General features: G+C 43.0%; 1 protein-coding gene across 6 annotated transcripts in view; it reads right to left on the bottom strand.

The window, feature by feature from the left end:
* The window catches only part of WBP1L (WW domain binding protein 1 like), a 49,350-nt gene that overhangs the window by 23,029 nt on the left and 8,702 nt on the right, over positions 1–17,619 (bottom strand). The window contains exon 2 of one of the 6 annotated variants that reach the window (XM_003208134.5): positions 12,117–12,256. The exons of 3 other annotated variants lie outside the window; for them this stretch is intronic. In XM_003208134.5, coding sequence (XP_003208182.1) covers positions 12,117–12,128 — 12 coding nt within the window. In that variant the 5' untranslated portion in view covers positions 12,129–12,256. Of the gene's footprint in view, positions 1–2,578; positions 2,603–8,781; positions 8,809–12,116; positions 12,257–17,619 lie in introns of those variants that run through there. 2 more of the 6 variants (XM_085229213.1, XM_010714641.4) reach the window with 2 other exon arrangements.

The raw sequence follows: 17,619 nt of genomic DNA, 5'->3' as shown, positions 1-17,619 counted from the left end.
AACAGCTCAGCATGGGTTTCACTTCCTTTATGCGAACCTGGAGCTTAACATCTGCAAGGCCACATATCTCACATGTTTATCAAAGATAAAATGAACAGAGCAAACACAAGTTTTTACAGTTTCTCTGTAAATAAATCACGTGAGGGCTCTGAAAAGTCAAGGCTGAAGTAAGAACATGTGAAGGGATCAACATTATTTTGAAAATCTGCTTGCTTAGGCAGCCACCAGCCACCCTTTTTCAGCACATCAGAGTGAATTGCACTGCAGTTTAGAGAGAAGGAGGGAACAAAGAGCCTGAGCTCTAACCATCGGTAGGACTGCTCTCCTGAATATGCCACCCACCCCAAACATGATGCACAAAGGATGCTCCATGACAGTTTCACAACCCAACACAGACTTAGGCTTTAGCATGTTACTGAGGTAGGCAATGGAAGTTGTTTGGCCCATCGTAGAACTGCTGCAGTGTTCGATGGGACAGGCTTGTGAGCGGGTAACCCAGCAAGATGCATTATCCATTTTGACACCCTCAAAAAGATAGCTTGACCTTTAGATGATCCAAATATGACAACATGATCGTAACAAAAATGAACTTGTGCAGCTCCAATCTGCCAAGCCTGAAGCACAATGTTAGTCTCAGTGGCTCCACTGCTGGAGTCCTGTTGCGTGAACAGTAAATCTGGGTAGTCTGCAGTATGCCCTCAAACTTCAATATCAGAGTTCTAGGGGAAAAAAAAAAAAATAAAAATCAGATAGTGCAGCTATACATATACAGGATGACCATGAAGGTGGAACAATTGTTTGTAAGAGCTCCTTCATTTACCCCAGGACACTGTTATTTTTGTGTTCTTAACAGCACTATCCCTTGAGCATCAGCTATCTGCTTTCATTAGTCATTCCACAGCCTGGGGTGCTAGAACTGAGACTGCACGGACCTGCCAGGCACTTCAAACAACGTGTGAAAGAAGCAACCTGAAGGAGCGTGACTTTACCTTTCCCCATCCTGGGATTAAAGAAAAAGGGGGGAAAAAAAAACAGCGTATAGGAAGGCATAAAAGCAGATCCCTATCTCTTTTCAGTAAGATAACATCCAGGAATAACCAAGTTCCATCTGCTTTGACAGAGTAAGTTATAAAGGGATTTGTTTGCTAGCAAACAAAAGGATGAGTTATCTGGAGATGAGCAGTATTGGAACAGAAGGGAAGTGTAAAGCTGCCTGCAGACCATTTCTGCCAGCAAAGTCTGCCCACCGGTCACTGATTCCCAAAGAGCAAAGGGCCACTCACCCACTCTGACACAGCAGCACAGGATCACAGCTTTCCAACACAAAGAGCGGGTGCACTGGGTTCTTGTAACGTGTAGCACTGGTGCTGTCTTCAAAGAATGGCCTCAGAAAATTCCAGACAATAGGAACAGGCCAGTCTGAGCATTTCCCAGCACCTAGACTATCTTCTCTATTCCTTAGGGGATACATGGTTCTGATAAACCTTCCAGACCCTTTGTGTCTACTGCCACTATTTTGGAACTGGCTAAACTGGGTTCCCCCCAGTTTGTATGCAGTTCAAAGACAAAACGAGGACACCAAAGTCACTTGCGTTTAATGTTTCCCAGGCCAAACCGACTTCCTCATTGCTAGAAAGAACAAAGAGCAACACCAGCAAAACACATTGCACATGTGGAAACTGACTTGTGAGCCAGTACCACAACCAGACTGTTCAGTACATTTAAACACGCAAGGAAGCACAAAGACCTGTTGGATCAATACATTTTGATGTGCAAGGAAGCACAAGGGCTTACAGTGGTCAGAAACTTCTTGGGTAGGTCCCTCTCCCTGAAGCCTGTTGCTGCTTCTGTCAGCTCGGTGGTTTCAAAGCACAAGACAGTTCTGCTGCTTTACTCAGTCCAGATAAGCAAATAGGGACACTGCTTTTCAACCTCACCGCTGTCACCTGCGCTTTGTCTCTAAGTAACTGGTTAACCAGGGAGGAAGAGGCTGCGCATTTCAAAACACGCTCAGCGTGTTGGAGAGCCTCAGTGGCTGTAACTCAGCCAGCAATCCCTTTTCTGAAGCTGCTTTCTGCATTAAGCTGCCACAAGAAAGGGCAGGAAGCTGAGATGGGGCAGGGGATGCCCAAGAGGAGCCCTCCCCAGCACCCACCCAGCAGAGGAGGCAGAAGTTGGCTTCATCCAGGCTGTCCCAGCCCCACCACCAGCCCCATTGTTCAGCTGATGGCAGAGCAGTGGCAATGAAAAGCCAAGCCTCCTTCCCTGGGACCAAAATAGTTTTTGTGAAGCACAGCTTGAAATTGTCAGCCCTCAGTGACGTTGTTTCCCACTGCTTTTTTCTTGAGGAGGGGAAAATGATAGCCACAGGTCCAGCAGGCACTTCTTCCCAGCAGCAGAGCTGTGGCCAAGCCAATGTGTGGTAACGCCAAAGGCTATCTGCATGGTTATTTTGTATGACTGCTATTTCATACCCAGGCCTGCTATGCAAGCCCAGAGGCCTCAAAAAAAGCTTTAAAGCCATGAGCCACTGAGGTGCAGTAAAGAGATAGAATTGTCCTATTAGAGATGACGTTACCTGCTTCATTGGAGTCAGGGTCAGTTCTGTCCCTCTAGAGCTTCCAGCTTTTGGGCACCCTTCAGTTTTAGTTTGGAGTGGGCCACGAAATCGTAGGAAAGCCAACTCCTCCCTCAGAGCCAGCACAGGGCAGGGCATCAGCTGTTACATATTTGACGAGATGTCTCCAGCAGGGCTGGCGTGTCAGGGTGCTGCAGGGACACCCGCCAGGCTTCTTGCTGTTGGCAGCACTGCTCTTGTTTTCCTTCAGCTCGTGTGTGCAAACAGGACCTTTGGTAAGGGCTCACGAGGAGACACCATGCTCCAGACCAGGCTGAAGGCAGACTGCAGACAGTAATAAGATCCCCCAAACGTGGGATCAAGACGGTAAGAGTCTGTTCTTGTTTTAGCGTCTTGTACCATGTGGGTACCAAAAATACAGCAGGTGCCTGGCCTCTGGTCACATCATCACAGCAGACAGCATTGTTCCAAAGCTGCTAATGCAAGTTGCTTACCAGCATAACCTTGATGGAAATCTCAAGACACCCTCCTCTTAGGGGTGCTGTTTGTTTTCTCTCCAAATGACAGCAACTCGCTATTTTTAGTGCTCATCTCATGTCTGCTTGGCATTTCCCTTGGGTCTTACCCTTGTTTCACACCGCTGATGCCAGCTCCCACGAAGCGTGTATTTGGTGCCAGAGGGGCTGATGCCAAGTCTGCTTGTCCTGATGCCAAAATGGCAGCTGACTTTATTGCTGAGAAAGGATTTGCCAAAGCTAACGGCACTAGTGCTGGGGAGACCAGCATCGATTCCAAGGTTACTTTCCTTCTTTGCTCTTCTATACTGCCTTTAGACTTCATGGAATAATGCTGCTCCAAAGACACTCCGGGGTCCTAGGAGATGAATTTTTCATCAGGGTCTAAGGCAATTATGCCAGCAGACAGTCTGAACATATGAGTCTTCAATAAGAAGGATAGGTACAGACATGGGGCAATTATCTGGGATGCAGCACTGCTGCTGCTGGGCCTCACCACGACAGGAACAAGCCCCTGCAGATCACGCAGGGCTTGATCTTTCTCTCTCTGCAAACGTGTTTTAAAAGAATCTCTCACAAAAACAGAGAACTGAAGACAAAGAAGGTTATGTGGCATTTCATCACCAAGATATGCCTAAAGACAGAAGTCTGGAGCAGGAGAAGAGGGTCAGAGATCAGCTGAATTGCATCACATCAGCATGGGCAGGAAGACAAAACCCAGGAGAGGTCACAAGTCCCCTCTCAAGTGCCACTCTACAAAATGCTGCTGCGCAGACACAACCCAGTCCCACACACCAGGTGTAGGTGCAGTGACATGGGAAACACCCACATGGATGCAAGTACATATTATGTGCAATCTGTAATTGCATGTCTACAGAGGCATGCAATTTGAAGGGATGGCATACCTGCACAGTAGGAAGCATTTGCCTGTTGACCTCTGCTACTTACTTTTCTTATTAGCCAAAGAAAATGGTTCAGCGATGACTGTCAAACGGGCACCTGATGGCACAGACATGCTCAGGTCTTTCTTCAGACGTGGTGCAGTTAATTGGCCATTTAACCAACTCTGTGCCTTGTCAGGTTCTCTCACTGCTTAAGTCTTTGCTGGGATATCTGTCACTTATACAGCCTGGTCAGATCTTTCTAAAGTTCACTGGTGTTTTCAGAGCCTAAGTTTGCCAAAACTTGAACAAATTCACAAAAGTTCCCCTCAAAGTTCCTGCAGTCCTGTTTTCCTCAGCTGTTTTTTTCTTTTTTATACAATAAAGAGGTTTTTAAAATTGAGCTCAAAGAATCAAGTTTCTGTTTCCAGCAGAGCATCATTTCTCCAAGGCCCAATCTTTCTGTGAAAAAAAGGGATTTTCTGGGAAGCCCTTCAGGAAAAACAGAGACATCGTCAGCCGCCTCTTTCCCAGCACCCTGCTATTATGGCTCGATAACGTAACATGAGCAATATCACAGAGGTTGCGCTGAGGCAAAGGAATGTCCTCAAACTGCCCTACACATGTGCACTAGCGTGCTTTTCGGCTGTTATCCCCAGACTTGGCACCCAGGCTCTGCAGTAGCACCTCCACCCATCGATCGGAGGGTGACGGATCACACATCACGGTACACAGCCACAAACAATGGGTTTAATTGAGGCACAAGGAGGCAGGGAAGGCTTCCCACTGACCAGTACAAGGCAGCACTGCTGGCTCTCCAAAATAAAGAGCGCTAAGGGTTGTGTACATGTATCTTCATACAACCAAAGCAAAGAATAAAAGGAAACCACAAGTTTAGCTATTAAGAAAGCTCAATACCACAAGCATTTAAGAGATCACAGCACAACAGTATTAAAGCCATCGCTTTTAAATCACCAGACAAAACACAAGGAGAGCTATCAGATCTTAACCTCTGCTGTTAGAAATTTTTTAAAACATGAAACTTTGGGGAAAAACCACTTCAGAAAGCCTCATCTTAAATACATGCTCATCTTCTCCATCCCAAATTACTGTGTTAAGGAGCTCTCTGAGTGACTGGAGAAGAAACACAAACTCATCTCTTTCTTTTGAAATGAGGAATAAACAGAAAACGAGGAATAAATAAACCAACACAGTATATATTTAAGTACAGATTCCAGTCTTCCTGCCATTTCACAGACAGGGGTTATGTCAGGACCTGTAAGCCTAACCCTTCCCCTGCAGCAGCATAGGTTCTGTTTGGCTTGTGTTGTCAAATGACAAGAACGGCCCCCCAAAATCCTACACACTTTGTTGCTCTGCCAACCACAGTGAAGAGCTTTTGGGATCGCATCAACCAGGAAAGCCCTCAGATAGCATCCCCTACATAAAGCATAGAGCATGTAAATGTGGGTTTCCAGGTACCAACTTGCTTTGATTCAAGCACACAAAGCAAATTCAGTGCCTCCCACAATCAGCTGTGCCCTTCTGCAGCAATTTCCCTGAGCATAAAACACGGAGAGTGTCAGAAAGTTGCTTGAGATCTCGGCACCAGAGCTCTAAGAACACCCATTGGGTGTACTTAGGGTGGGTGCTCAGCAGCACTGCTGCCCCAGGACAGGCGTGTTGTGTAAGAGCAGGCAGCCTGCAGGAAGCCATGCCCGTGGATTGAGTTTCAGCGCTGACATTACGCAGTTTGCACTTCGCTCAAGTATTGGAAGCACTGGTGGCACCTGCAATCGCAGCCAGGTTCTCAATCTCTGCCGCATACCTGCAAGCCAGGCAGCGCTGTCATTCCAATGGCAGACACCTCGGACACCCTGCTGTCTTGCTGCATACCGTCCTGCTATCTGTAGGGTCACTCCTTCGGCATCAACGTACATTCCCCTAGCGTGCATAAATATGCTTTATTAAATAAAATTCAATGCTCAGTAATTACAAACTCATTTCAGCTTTATCTCAGGACAAAACACTGACCAGCACAACCTGCCTTAATGGGCATTATCTTATCCCAACTAATTTCCATTAGTGGTTGTTATTCCACTGGCAGATAAGGTGAGCGCTCCCCTGGCTGAAGCAGGGCTAGAGGAGGACAGGGTGACCCACAGTGCCAAGCCTCCTCCACACGGCCATCTGGGCTCTCATGTCAGGGCTGCTCAGAGATGAGATGCAATCCTAGAGGCATCAGGCTAGGAAGGCTTCTCAGGAGTCCCCTAGTCCATCACAATGCTCCAGGAAGGACTCAACATACCTAAAACACCAGTGTTTGCTGTCCTACTCTTCAGAACTGCTTTCAGAAGACATAAGCAGACTTTTTTCAAAGACCATAGGGACCAAATGTTAGTTTTACTCTCTTTTCAATATCCAACTTAAACATCACTTAAAATACAGCATCCCAAATCGTGCACATCACTTAACTAGTCGAGTACAGTAACAGACCTGCATAGGACACCTCTACTACAGCATCATAAAAAATCATGTGTTTTGCAGTAACAGCTGCACTCCTGATGCATCCTGAAGTCTCAGATTCCCTCCGTTTGCCTCTTCCTGCATTTTTTACTGACTTTGGTGCTGGGCTTCACATTATTTCTTCTCCCGTCTTCAAAAATAAAACAAGCCTTTATCTCAAGTGCTTTATCTCCCAAACTGTTAGCACAGAGCAGAAGAGACCTCTCCAAGATCCCATCACTTCCACAGAAGACTCCCTCGCATAAACTCCAGTCACCTAATGAACCCATTGTACCGTAATTTAATCCCAAACACAGTTCTCTACTCAACATACCATACGCAACACATTCCCTCAGTCATCCTTTATTGCTCAGTGGCAAAGTTCAGCAGCCCCACCATTTTATACCTTTTTCATTTAATTTTAGATCAATACTTTCATTCACTTTTTTTCATCAATCTTTAGACTCCATGTTTTCAGAACATTTTCTTAAGCCTTGAATATTCTTCATCAGCTGCAACATAATTGTAAGACCAAAAGTGAAGAAGAACAGTAAAGTCTTTATTATCCCTCCAGTTCTGGGAGACTGAACTTAGTAGCTGGTTCTAACATCAGGCAAAAAAAAAGAAAGATGATAAAATAAAAATTAAGATCCTTTTAAAAATCAACTGTGGCATAAGAAAAAGATGTCAGACTGCTTAAAACATATACCCCATTTGTACAGTGAATTCAGCATAAACTGACAACACAACTATCTTTTAAAGTGTCAGCACCCAGCAGACTATTTGTCGAGTCTGACCTCATGCTGAGTTGAGGTCAACATGGGGAAAAATAAGTGACTGTCAAAAACATCCCCAAATTCCTGGGAAATCCGAGCAATGTTTCGCTCAAAAAAGAAAAAAAGTTACAAAGCAATCTTTTGTATATGTAGAAGCTCATCAGTGAAATGGAACTTGCAAGTCTTGCTGCACTTCTCACCAAGTCCTCCTGGTCTCTCTTAACTGGACGAGCTGGAGGAAATTTGAATGCACACACATGCCAAGAATGTCCCTTGTGAATTCCATCCTCAGGTATGAGACATGTCAAGTGAGGTCAAGGGTTTGACAGAGAGCCCAGATCTTGCTGAAGTGTGATAACCTACCCAGAGCCTCATGCCAAGTCTACAAATCCCAGTATTTTACAAAGTAACACGGCAATCTGAAATAAGATCAGTTTCTGAAGGACAAGCTGGTGCTCTGCAGGTTTTCTTTTATTTCAGGCTGTTGCCCAAGATTGACCGACCTGCAAGGAACACCCACTACAGAGGCCAAGCATTTGGTAAAGGTAGGAAATGCTCAGAAGACTCTCTTCACAAACGCAGGACAGTCCCCACAGCTCCACTTTTACACAGATTGTGCCCAGCATAAAACAGCCACTCATGCAGAGAAGACAAGATTCACTGTTAGCAGAAGACCACGTGGTGGGACAGCAATATTAGAAATGCTCTGGTGTCATCCAAAGGGCCTAAGATCCTCCTCAATGAGTCTTACTGAGAAACAGAAACAGACTGACTCTTCTCTGCAGTCAACAGCACAGATTGAGACATTCTATTGAGATCTGAACACCTCTGCCAAATCCTTTACCAACACACTGAAGGATCAAAATGCATGACTGAAAATGAAAGTTCAAGTAAATTTACCCAATTCACGTCCTAAAGATTTTCTGAATTGTAATCAACATCTGCAGCCAGCCAGCAAAAATATAAAAATCCAACAGCCAAAGGGAAGGGCGTCACCAGTGTATCCCTCTCTACATATAAACACTCTGAGAACTGTACCAAAGTTTGTTTTGTAATAACTTCTTCCTGAGACGGTCGAGCTTTAGTGATCTAGGAAGCTGTGGATAAACCTCAATAACTGAAAATGTCTTTTGGTGCACTTTCTCATTTCTCCCTGGGGAATCTTGACTTTCAGAGGAATATTAACATGAAGCATGCAAAATATCTTGTGGACTGTTTATAACCTAATGGCTCCAAATGTAACCTTAAATGCCATTCTGTGAAGAGTTACCCATGTTAAGCAATTCGAGCAGGAGAGCACTACAGCCCCCCAAGCAGCCCACTACCACCACTCTTCCATTTGTTTTGTTCAAGCATTTTCACATAATATAGTAGTTTTATGGTGGTATTAGTGAAACATTGCTCAGAATCAGGCCAGTATAAAACAAGGTGGCATCATTAACTGGTAGAATCATTCCAAGGACCAGTGTTTAGAAATGTCTGTTCACAGGTACAGCCAAAGCTGAAAGGCTTCAGTGCTTACTTACATGGTCCTGCATGGTTAAGCTAGTGGGTTGTTGTTGTTGTTTTGGTTTGGTTTTTTTCCTGGAAAAGAGATTTTGAAAGAAATGCTTCATTAAAAGACAAATGTGAAAATTATCTGGTTCCCACTGGGTGCACCTACTGTAAATCAAGTTACCTTTCTGGAAGCTCAATATGTATGCGCTAAATGAAAGCAAAACACCTCTCATGGCTTCACAATCAGAATTCAAAGAGTAAGAAGATGTAAGAGTTAAGGTTTTCATTGCAATGTTAGTTTAGTCAATTATAAATCCTTAAGCTTAAAAAAACAAAAATGTAGGAAGGAAAGAGTGTTACAATCTGTGAAGTCAATACTTGCGTTAAAAATACTCATGGAAAAAATTGAGCTGTTTGCTTTCCAGAAGCCACTATTTGGTCTTTCCTACTTTTGCAAATTAGCAGAGGCCTTTCCAGAATTATAAATAAAACACTGAAAGCTCCAGTGACTTTCCCATATGTAGTTTTTCAACAGCCAAATGATTTCCCCTCTTCCATCCCCACTGTTTGCATACTAAGGCAGTGTTTGCCAAGCTACACTCAAGAATTTTTAAGCCAAATTTGTAAAAGCAAGAAAATAAAGATTTTGTCAATATACTTTAATGAGAGAGACAATTCATAGGAAAGGTTAAACTCAGGAAAGGAAGTAAGACCAAAAAAAGAAAAGTTTTGCCATCTATCTACAAGGGATGTCTCTGTGGCAGTCCAGAAGATGTGAGAAATGGTGGGAATGCCGATTTTATCTTCTCTGGGCTTTTAAGAGCAGTATATTTAGCCATCCCACTTCTCCGCCTGTTCTGATACACAACACTCATTCTTCACTCTTCACTCATTGAACAAACAAGTGGACCTAACCCAAAAAGTGGGAGAGTTGGGTTAAAAGAGCATCTCAGTTTTATCCCTTCAGACAACTGGCAGACAGTGTACAGGAGGGATTTTCCAGTCTGCTGCCTTTCTGGTTGCCTTCATTCCCAACACAGTGTATGAACATTCAAATACTCAATATCCATACGACTTCCATTCTATTTGTCGCATCCAGAAAACATGTGGAGGTGATCTGAAACCAACCCTTCTGCATTCTGAAGGGTGAGATATCGGGCAACATCTACGAGAAGCAACGTGGTAGGCACTTCTGAGCTGGGGGATGCAGCAGGCAAGGCTGAAGAGCACATGCTGGAGCAACAGAAAGGATTCTCTCCTGAAGGAGTAGGTAGAGGACAAAGCACAGAACTTCACCTGAACAGTCAGAGCAGCCTAACGAGGAAGACAAGAAAGTCACCTGTCACTTGACATTAAGACTGTCATATTAAACCATGCCTCAAAGCAGAAGTTTGAGATACGTTCTTCTCAGGACACCAAAGTATCTCTTCTCCAGTTTGAGTTGCAGCACAGCATTCATTCCTACTGACCTCACTCTCCTCCTTGGGAGACAAACACACCCATGGTACTATCTTGATCAACGCAATCTCAAAACGTCCTTCACGGCATGGAACAGCTCAATAAAGCGGAGAACAACAGAAGCCTACTCTGAAACGGCTTGAAATCCTTATGTCTGATGTGATCTACATCAATTCCTCCTAATTTCTAAATACCCCTTTGACACCGAGAGTGAAAAAGCCATGGCTTTCCACTTCATTGAGCTTCACTAGTTGTGGTCCACACTCTATGTCACAGAAGCCTAGCATGAAGACTTGGATCAAGACACTGCACACATCAAAGCTGTTTAAAACCATGAGAGAAGGTGTTCTCTGCACATCATGAAAAGCAAGAGGAAAGATGTGGTGTATTTATTCTCTACAGTCTTGTTCAGTCATGCTGGATGCCTACATGACTCTTAAGTTATGGTTATTTCCTGTTGACAAATATGTTCTTCTGCAATCTACTTCATCTGTTTTCAAAAAAGACAGAATTGTCTTTTTTGAAGGCTTCTTTTTTTTTTTTTTTTTTCTATAACACCTATTATAGTCTTTAAATAACACAGAATCAGGACTCCAAATGACTCGTGGTCCATCTTCACATGACACTGAACTTCATGTCTGGCAAAGCCTCGCTGTTTTCTATTATTTTCCCTCAATAACATTTATTGTATCAGAAGTGGAGGCAGAGAAATTAATATTTGTAGATAACATCTATTATTTTACACAATGCAAAAGATTCAACATGTTTTTTCACGCTAGTTCGGTGTTTGCCTACATATGTATCAGAATTCATACCTAAGTGAAAGATCACAGGTTTCAAAATTGGATATTGCATGACCCAGTGATTGGTCAATAATGAAGAAAAACAGATACAAAGCTGTAATACCATTCATGAGAGTTAGAAATTATAGATGACTACCATGTTTTTAGGAGCAAACTTCAGAAAGATGAGCAGAGCAAATGGGTGACTTCCTTTAATTTATCCCCATCCCAGACCAAGGATGGAAAAAAACCGTAATGTTCCTTTTAACTCCTCCACAGCAGCAGAAAGCGTAATTCACTCTGATACTTTTTCGTAAAAGGAGGATTTCATTGTTAACTATAGTAAACACCAGATTTATATTTTCCCTTGCAATTTGCCAATCTTGCCATGACTCAGTTTAAAAAGAGGTTTCCTTTGCACTTCAGTAGCTCTCCATTTTTAGTCTCCAGCAAAAAGATGGATGATAATTTATGATTTCTAGTCAGGCACCATTTCTGGTTGAAATCACAGCAATAAATAGTCAGAAATGTAAAAGACAGACCAAAGTTGTTCTGTGGTATCCCACTGCAGCTAAGACCTAAACTTAATAATGCCTTTATAAAGCAAATCAGCATTAAAAAAAAAAACCTCAATGCTTCTGAGCCACTTCATTGTAACAGAATATTCTAAGAGGAAAATAATAAATAACTGTCCAGTTGTCTCTGAGACAGAGAAACAGCAGCAATGAGTGGCATCAGGAATGAAAGTGAACCACCTCACAACTTCTCCCGAGTTGCCAGGGCTCCATATTGACCTAAGACAGACAGTTTCCTCCTCAATCCTTGCAGAACACAAACATATAAAGACATATTTATAAGACACGCAGCACTGAAAACTCATTCAAAAAATGCCACAGTAACAGCTCAAGTCCTGTGAGTGGTTTGTTTTTTTTTTTTAATGTCACTAAATATCTTCTTATTCCCCCCTCACACCTCATATTCATACCTTATAGAATACTTTTTGTACCTCAAAACACTGAGGGAAGCCAGCAGTGATTTCCCATGGGCTGCTGCCCAGCACTATGGGGAAGGGAAGCCACTCAGATTTCTCAACTCAGGAGCACAAAGAAAGAGAATACTTGTACCGGCTTTAACATCTCTTTTCTTCACATCCGGAGGTCTCTGCTAACAGATTCTAACAATCAGGACACCAGAATTCAGCATCTTCAGCTTCTTTCCTGAAGGACTCCAGATACTGATTCCTGATACGCTGCCAATCTGGTCCCTGAAACAAGCCAGACAGCATTCAGGGAATGGTCAGGAAAAGGTTGGGAAGCAGGAAGTGGTGGCAAGCAGTTCAGGCTCCTGGCTGCAGGGATTCACAAGGCTTTCTATGTCCCAACACATCTAGAAGAAGATTTGCCAACTTCAGAAAAAGGAACCAAAAAGATGAACTACAACGCTGTGGGAAGACACAGGACTGAACTATTTCAAGCTCTCTACAGTTTGGAGAACGTATAGTCCTGTTGAGTTAGAATAAGTACTACATGTTACCCTAAAGTCTACAATTCCTGACCAGAAAGGTGAAATGAAAGGCAAGGTTTAGAAGTGAAGCTTTGTACAAAGATTCTCAAACAAATGCTGGAAGAGACAAGGAAGGAACCTATCTAAGAACACACCCATCCAACCATCCATCACTCTTCTGAAGAGCAGCTGCCTGGAAAAACTGGGGAAGCACTTTGTCCAAAAATGCTTCTGATAGCATCCAAAACCCTCTCTTTCAACTTCTAATATCACTCACACTCTTCAAAGTCTAGTTCTTCCTGTATTGCCTTCAAAGACTCTTGCAATTCGAAAGCCATAGGAAAGTTCATTAATAATACCACATTTAACTAATGCATTTGCTTTTCTGGCCAATGAGGTCACTTTTCTGCATTGCATCCTATACAGCGAACCACATGCTCCTCTGGGTAGACACTACTATTATTATTTCTAAATATATCTATATGATTTCTAAAAACCATATAGATTTACAACCATATACAGAAGCCAAATAGAAGTTCTTTCTATAAAAGATCTGCTTCTAGTCTTTACTTTCCTCTTGAATCTATTATTCTGAGTAGCAAGCACTGTCTTTAGTTGAAGCAACTACGCATAAATCTGGATGAAAGATGTCAAGAGTACAACAATATCCATTACCACTTTAGACTAGATTTGAACTGGTGACCGAATGATGGGGCACTTGATAGTTCTTTAACAGTCCTATGATCGCAGAGATTTGCATCAGCAAATACTTAAATCTCAGGAGACGCCACTTCCTGCATAGGAAAATGTTAGAAATCTTCAGAAATAAAAGCTTCTAGATGTGTGCAACTCCAAAAGACAATAAAATTGAAAGACTAGTCACCAGATTCCCATGTGTTTCTGAAAGACCCATATATTACATGTATTCAAGCACACAACTTCATGCCAGAAGTCACAATTAACAAAGTTCATCCTTCATTACCAGACGAGGGATAAACACAGCAAATCCAAAGAAGTCTCCCTTGTGTCTTTAGGATCGCACAAAAACATTCAAGACATTTTGGACTGAAATACACAAACAACTCCACACTGAGTCAGTGATTAAAAACTAATATCGGGACCATCTGCCCATCAACTACATCATAGCAAACAAGCAGAGCCAGGCATCTAACACCTATCCCACCAGAGCCATTCAGGCTCTTGCAATCCACAAACCTTGCATCAATACCCTGGAGCTCTGCCAGCGGATAGGTGCAAGTCCCGGTAAGGTGTGCACGCACCTCATCTGATTTGAAAGCAGCAATCAAGTTTCCACTTGAGGTGAAGCATCCTGTAATGTTTTATTAAGCTGCAAAAATGTCACCGTGGTATATACATCTGCTGGAGAGGCAGACAGAGCCAAAAGCACAATTAACAACTCCCATCAGAGGGCACATCCTGTCTCACATTTTTAACGAAGCGCTGCATATGCATAGGTGCTCCATTTCATTGGAGAGTCTCCACATAAAGAAATTCCCTGATCAATAGCAACGTCCTTCATCTCCCTGATGAAAAGTAACACTCCCTCAAATAGCCACCAGCCCTCCTCCCTGCGCACAACACAAGCTCAGTCACAATGGTGACCATCACCACAAAAAGGCTCTCGACAAGAAGTACTCATGCAGCTCTCTGCCTGCCTGGGAGATGCAAGCCCTTTCCCTGCATTTGTTTATAAGCTGCAGACATACTTCAGATGCCCTACGCTTGCTCATTCAACCACCACAGACATACTAGCCAAAAACCTCTTGCCATCCATGTGTAGACAGTCACGTTCTCCAGTTTGTACCCAAAGGGCATGCAATTTAGGGCTTGCCAAGGAAAGCTGCTTATCATTGTTAACTTTAACTATATCCTATATAATTAAAAAAGCTTCAAGAAAATAAAGAAAAACGTAATAAAAATTACAAAGACAGATGTGATAAATCTTCCAAAATCATCAAAAATGATCACAGTAAAAGCTTTGAAGAGTAAAGAACCTGCTTTCATAAACACACTTCTGATTAACCCTTTTGCAGCTTTAGAAAAGATAAGATCTCTGTTGTTGCTGAGCACATCTGCAAGAGCTTGCCAAGGAAAGCATGAGCAAGCAGCTTCAAAGGCAGAATGACGTACCTATGGCAGTAAACCCTAATCCTCACTGTGGAAACCACGCAACTGAAGTTAGTCATAAAAAATGGGATTAGAAATTCTAAAGGAAAACAAGGGGCTGAAGGAATCAGCAGTCATCCCAAAATCACATTGAAAAACTTGAGTAACTTTTAAATAACAACTGTTCTCAGAGTTGATAAAGAGGGGGTAAGTCTAACACCTCCCACAGGAAACCTGTAACGGATAGGGACCATCTGGGTCAGCTCAAAACCCTGAACATTGGCCCTGATGGAGGCTTAGAAAGGAGTGAAGGTGCCAGCAAGTATCTCAGCTGTCACCTCCAGAACTCCAAGGGCATGAACATGAACCTCTAACAAAAGGGCTTTCTGATTTGCCCACATGAAACATAGCAAGGATCAAAGCAGAATGTGCTTTTGGAGATCAGTGCAGGGGCTGAGGTAGAGTCCTAGGAGACTATCTGGGAAGCCTGGCATTCTTCTTTCCACACTTCATTATGTCGTGCATCCGAGAATGTTGCAACTGCTCAAATGACCATCTTTGTGAGCGTCACCCACAGCACATGGCATAATGCAGAAGTGAAGCCTTGGAGAGAATTGAGGCAGTTCTCCAAGCAGGCACAGTTAATGTGACCTCCGGCAGTTCCTCATGTTTCTCGCACATGTGTCTATAACTTCCCAGACAACAGCACTGTCTACTTTCCAAAGACCAAACCAAATCCAAATTACAAGTTTACACAGCCCACGTGAAATTCAGGTTTTGAAGAACGTTTTCATTTGAGGACAAGCTGATTCTCTAACTCAAGATAATCTTTGGGGGGAAAAAAAAAAAGTCTGCAAGGATGCCTAGAGAGATCCTGAAACAACAGTTTGTTTGGAGAAGTTTCCCTGGTCCTCTACTTGCCAGAGAATTTCATTAGCAAGTACCAAGCACTCAATCCTGATCATTTCAGTAGATAAAATTAAGAGAACACAAAGACTCGCATCAAGAATAGGAAGGCAGTGGGAGGAACAAAGACAAACAAAGAGAGAAAAGAATAAAAGAATAGCGTGAGAAAATAAAGGGGAAAAAAAAAAAGAAGAAGAAGAAAAGGCAGACTGTTGTGATCTTGCTGTTGATGAAATCTGCTCCTGGTTGATACAGAAGATGACCACAAGGTACTAACACTAACACTCTGATAATAGAGAGTATATTTTCCCTTTGATCACCCTCTGGTTTCACTGGAGACCCACTGGGGCTCGTAGAAGTATCAAGTCTTCAAGAGATGAGGATCTAGTTTAGCACACAGACCAGGAATAGAAGGAGATGCGAGTTTCCACCCCTCCTCCCAGGACTGTTACTTGCATTTAATCAAGTCAGAGTCATCAGATTTCAGTAAGCTTCTTCCACATTCTGCCCAGATATCACATTTAGGATTTTTCCTCTTTAGAAAAGCTGGCTTTGGTGAGATCCAAAATTAAAAGGAAATGGGAAGATGTATTGGGCACCACAGATTAGGAGCAATTCTTCACGCTGAACAGAGCACCATGGGGATGTCCAAACTCACTGCATGTCCAAACTCACTGCAAGAGCCAAGCAGCTGCATTCTCTTTCATTTAGAGTTGACATCACCATGCAAGACTTCTCTCCTTTACAGCCTTACAGGCTTCAGCTGAATCCTGAGAAAGAGATACCTCGCAGCAATGAGAAGCAACGTGGTCAGACCAGGTAGTTCCCAAAGCCAAGGCTGAAGCAACTTGGAGCAAGGCACATGAGTCCAGAGGACTGGGAGAACTGCTTATCCAGAGTCCCTGCAGCAAAAGGATAAAGACACTCAAGGGCCACCCCATACAGTCCCTCTGAATCTGACAGGTAACCAGACCTGCTCAGGGACCCAGAGACATGGCATGAAGGTTCAGCTTCCAGCAGCAGCAGGATCCTGATCAAAGAGCACGGACTCTTTGCTATACTTGGTTAAAAAATTAAAAGCAAGGGAAGTCAGAGTATTTCACGCTCGGCTCAGTCTCTCAGAAGATGAAAGCAAAGAGGGGATTTTTTTGTTTAAGTACTTGCTTAGAAGTTCAGTAAAAAAAAGTCCCCTTAGCTTCCCTTCTGTGTTTAGGCAGAGACTTTTTCTACATTTCCAGTGTTGCGAAATAGAATACAGAAGAAAACAAATCTACTTTGCCTACACAGTGGGGAAAAAAAGAAGCCACAAAAGCTCATATAAATATATGCATGTCCCTAAAAACAGATGCACCTATCAAAGCATCATTGCAAGGTTTTTCAAGTTGAGAGCCTAGCAACTCCCTGTACTTGCTGTTAAGAACAATTTTACTCAAAAGTAATAAGCAGAGTTCACACTAAGTAAAAGTAATGAAAGAACTTGGCTTTACTTGGCTTGCAAGAAGCCCAATTTGCAAATGCTACCCATGGCCAGCTATTGAAAACATGGGCTGAAGAGCCCAGAAGGCACTGCAATGAGTGACTTAAGTGGAGGCACCCTACACCCACCAACATTCCTGCTGAATGAATGTGAAATCTGCAAGAATTGCTTTTATTTATCTTACTAGAAGCGTTTCTTGGAAGGGCTGGAAAAAATTTATTTCAGATGGATTTTTCAACTGAGAACAAAGTTGTATTTATTATAATTATGCACTCTCCGCTGTGGCCTGCCTCGCTGAGAAAGAACATTAAATTCAGCTGCACACGAACTCACGGAAATGACCTTTTGAATGAGAATGCCGCAACGAGAGACTCATAGAGCATTCTCCCTAAATAATGCCCCACTGTTTGCAGCTTGTGATTAGCATCTGACCACTGATTTCAGCTGCTACTTACACAGGCACAAGTCCACACGAGGTCAATCTGTTGAAAGTAAGTCACGCTTGCTGCAAACAGCAATATGGAGAACTGGACTTGGGAAACTATTCAAAGTCTCCAGTCCAATTTGTTTTGATGAACATTTATTAACCATCATGTGGCAGCATAACCTTGGGA

Source organism: Meleagris gallopavo, chromosome 8 (assembly GCF_905368555.1).
Source record: "Meleagris gallopavo chromosome 8, MGAL_WU_HG_1.1, whole genome shotgun sequence".
In the NCBI taxonomy this organism is placed as follows: Eukaryota; Metazoa; Chordata; class Aves; order Galliformes; family Phasianidae; genus Meleagris; species Meleagris gallopavo.
The sequence above is the reverse complement of the archived record's forward strand: the minus strand, read 5'-3'. Positions and strand labels throughout refer to the sequence as shown.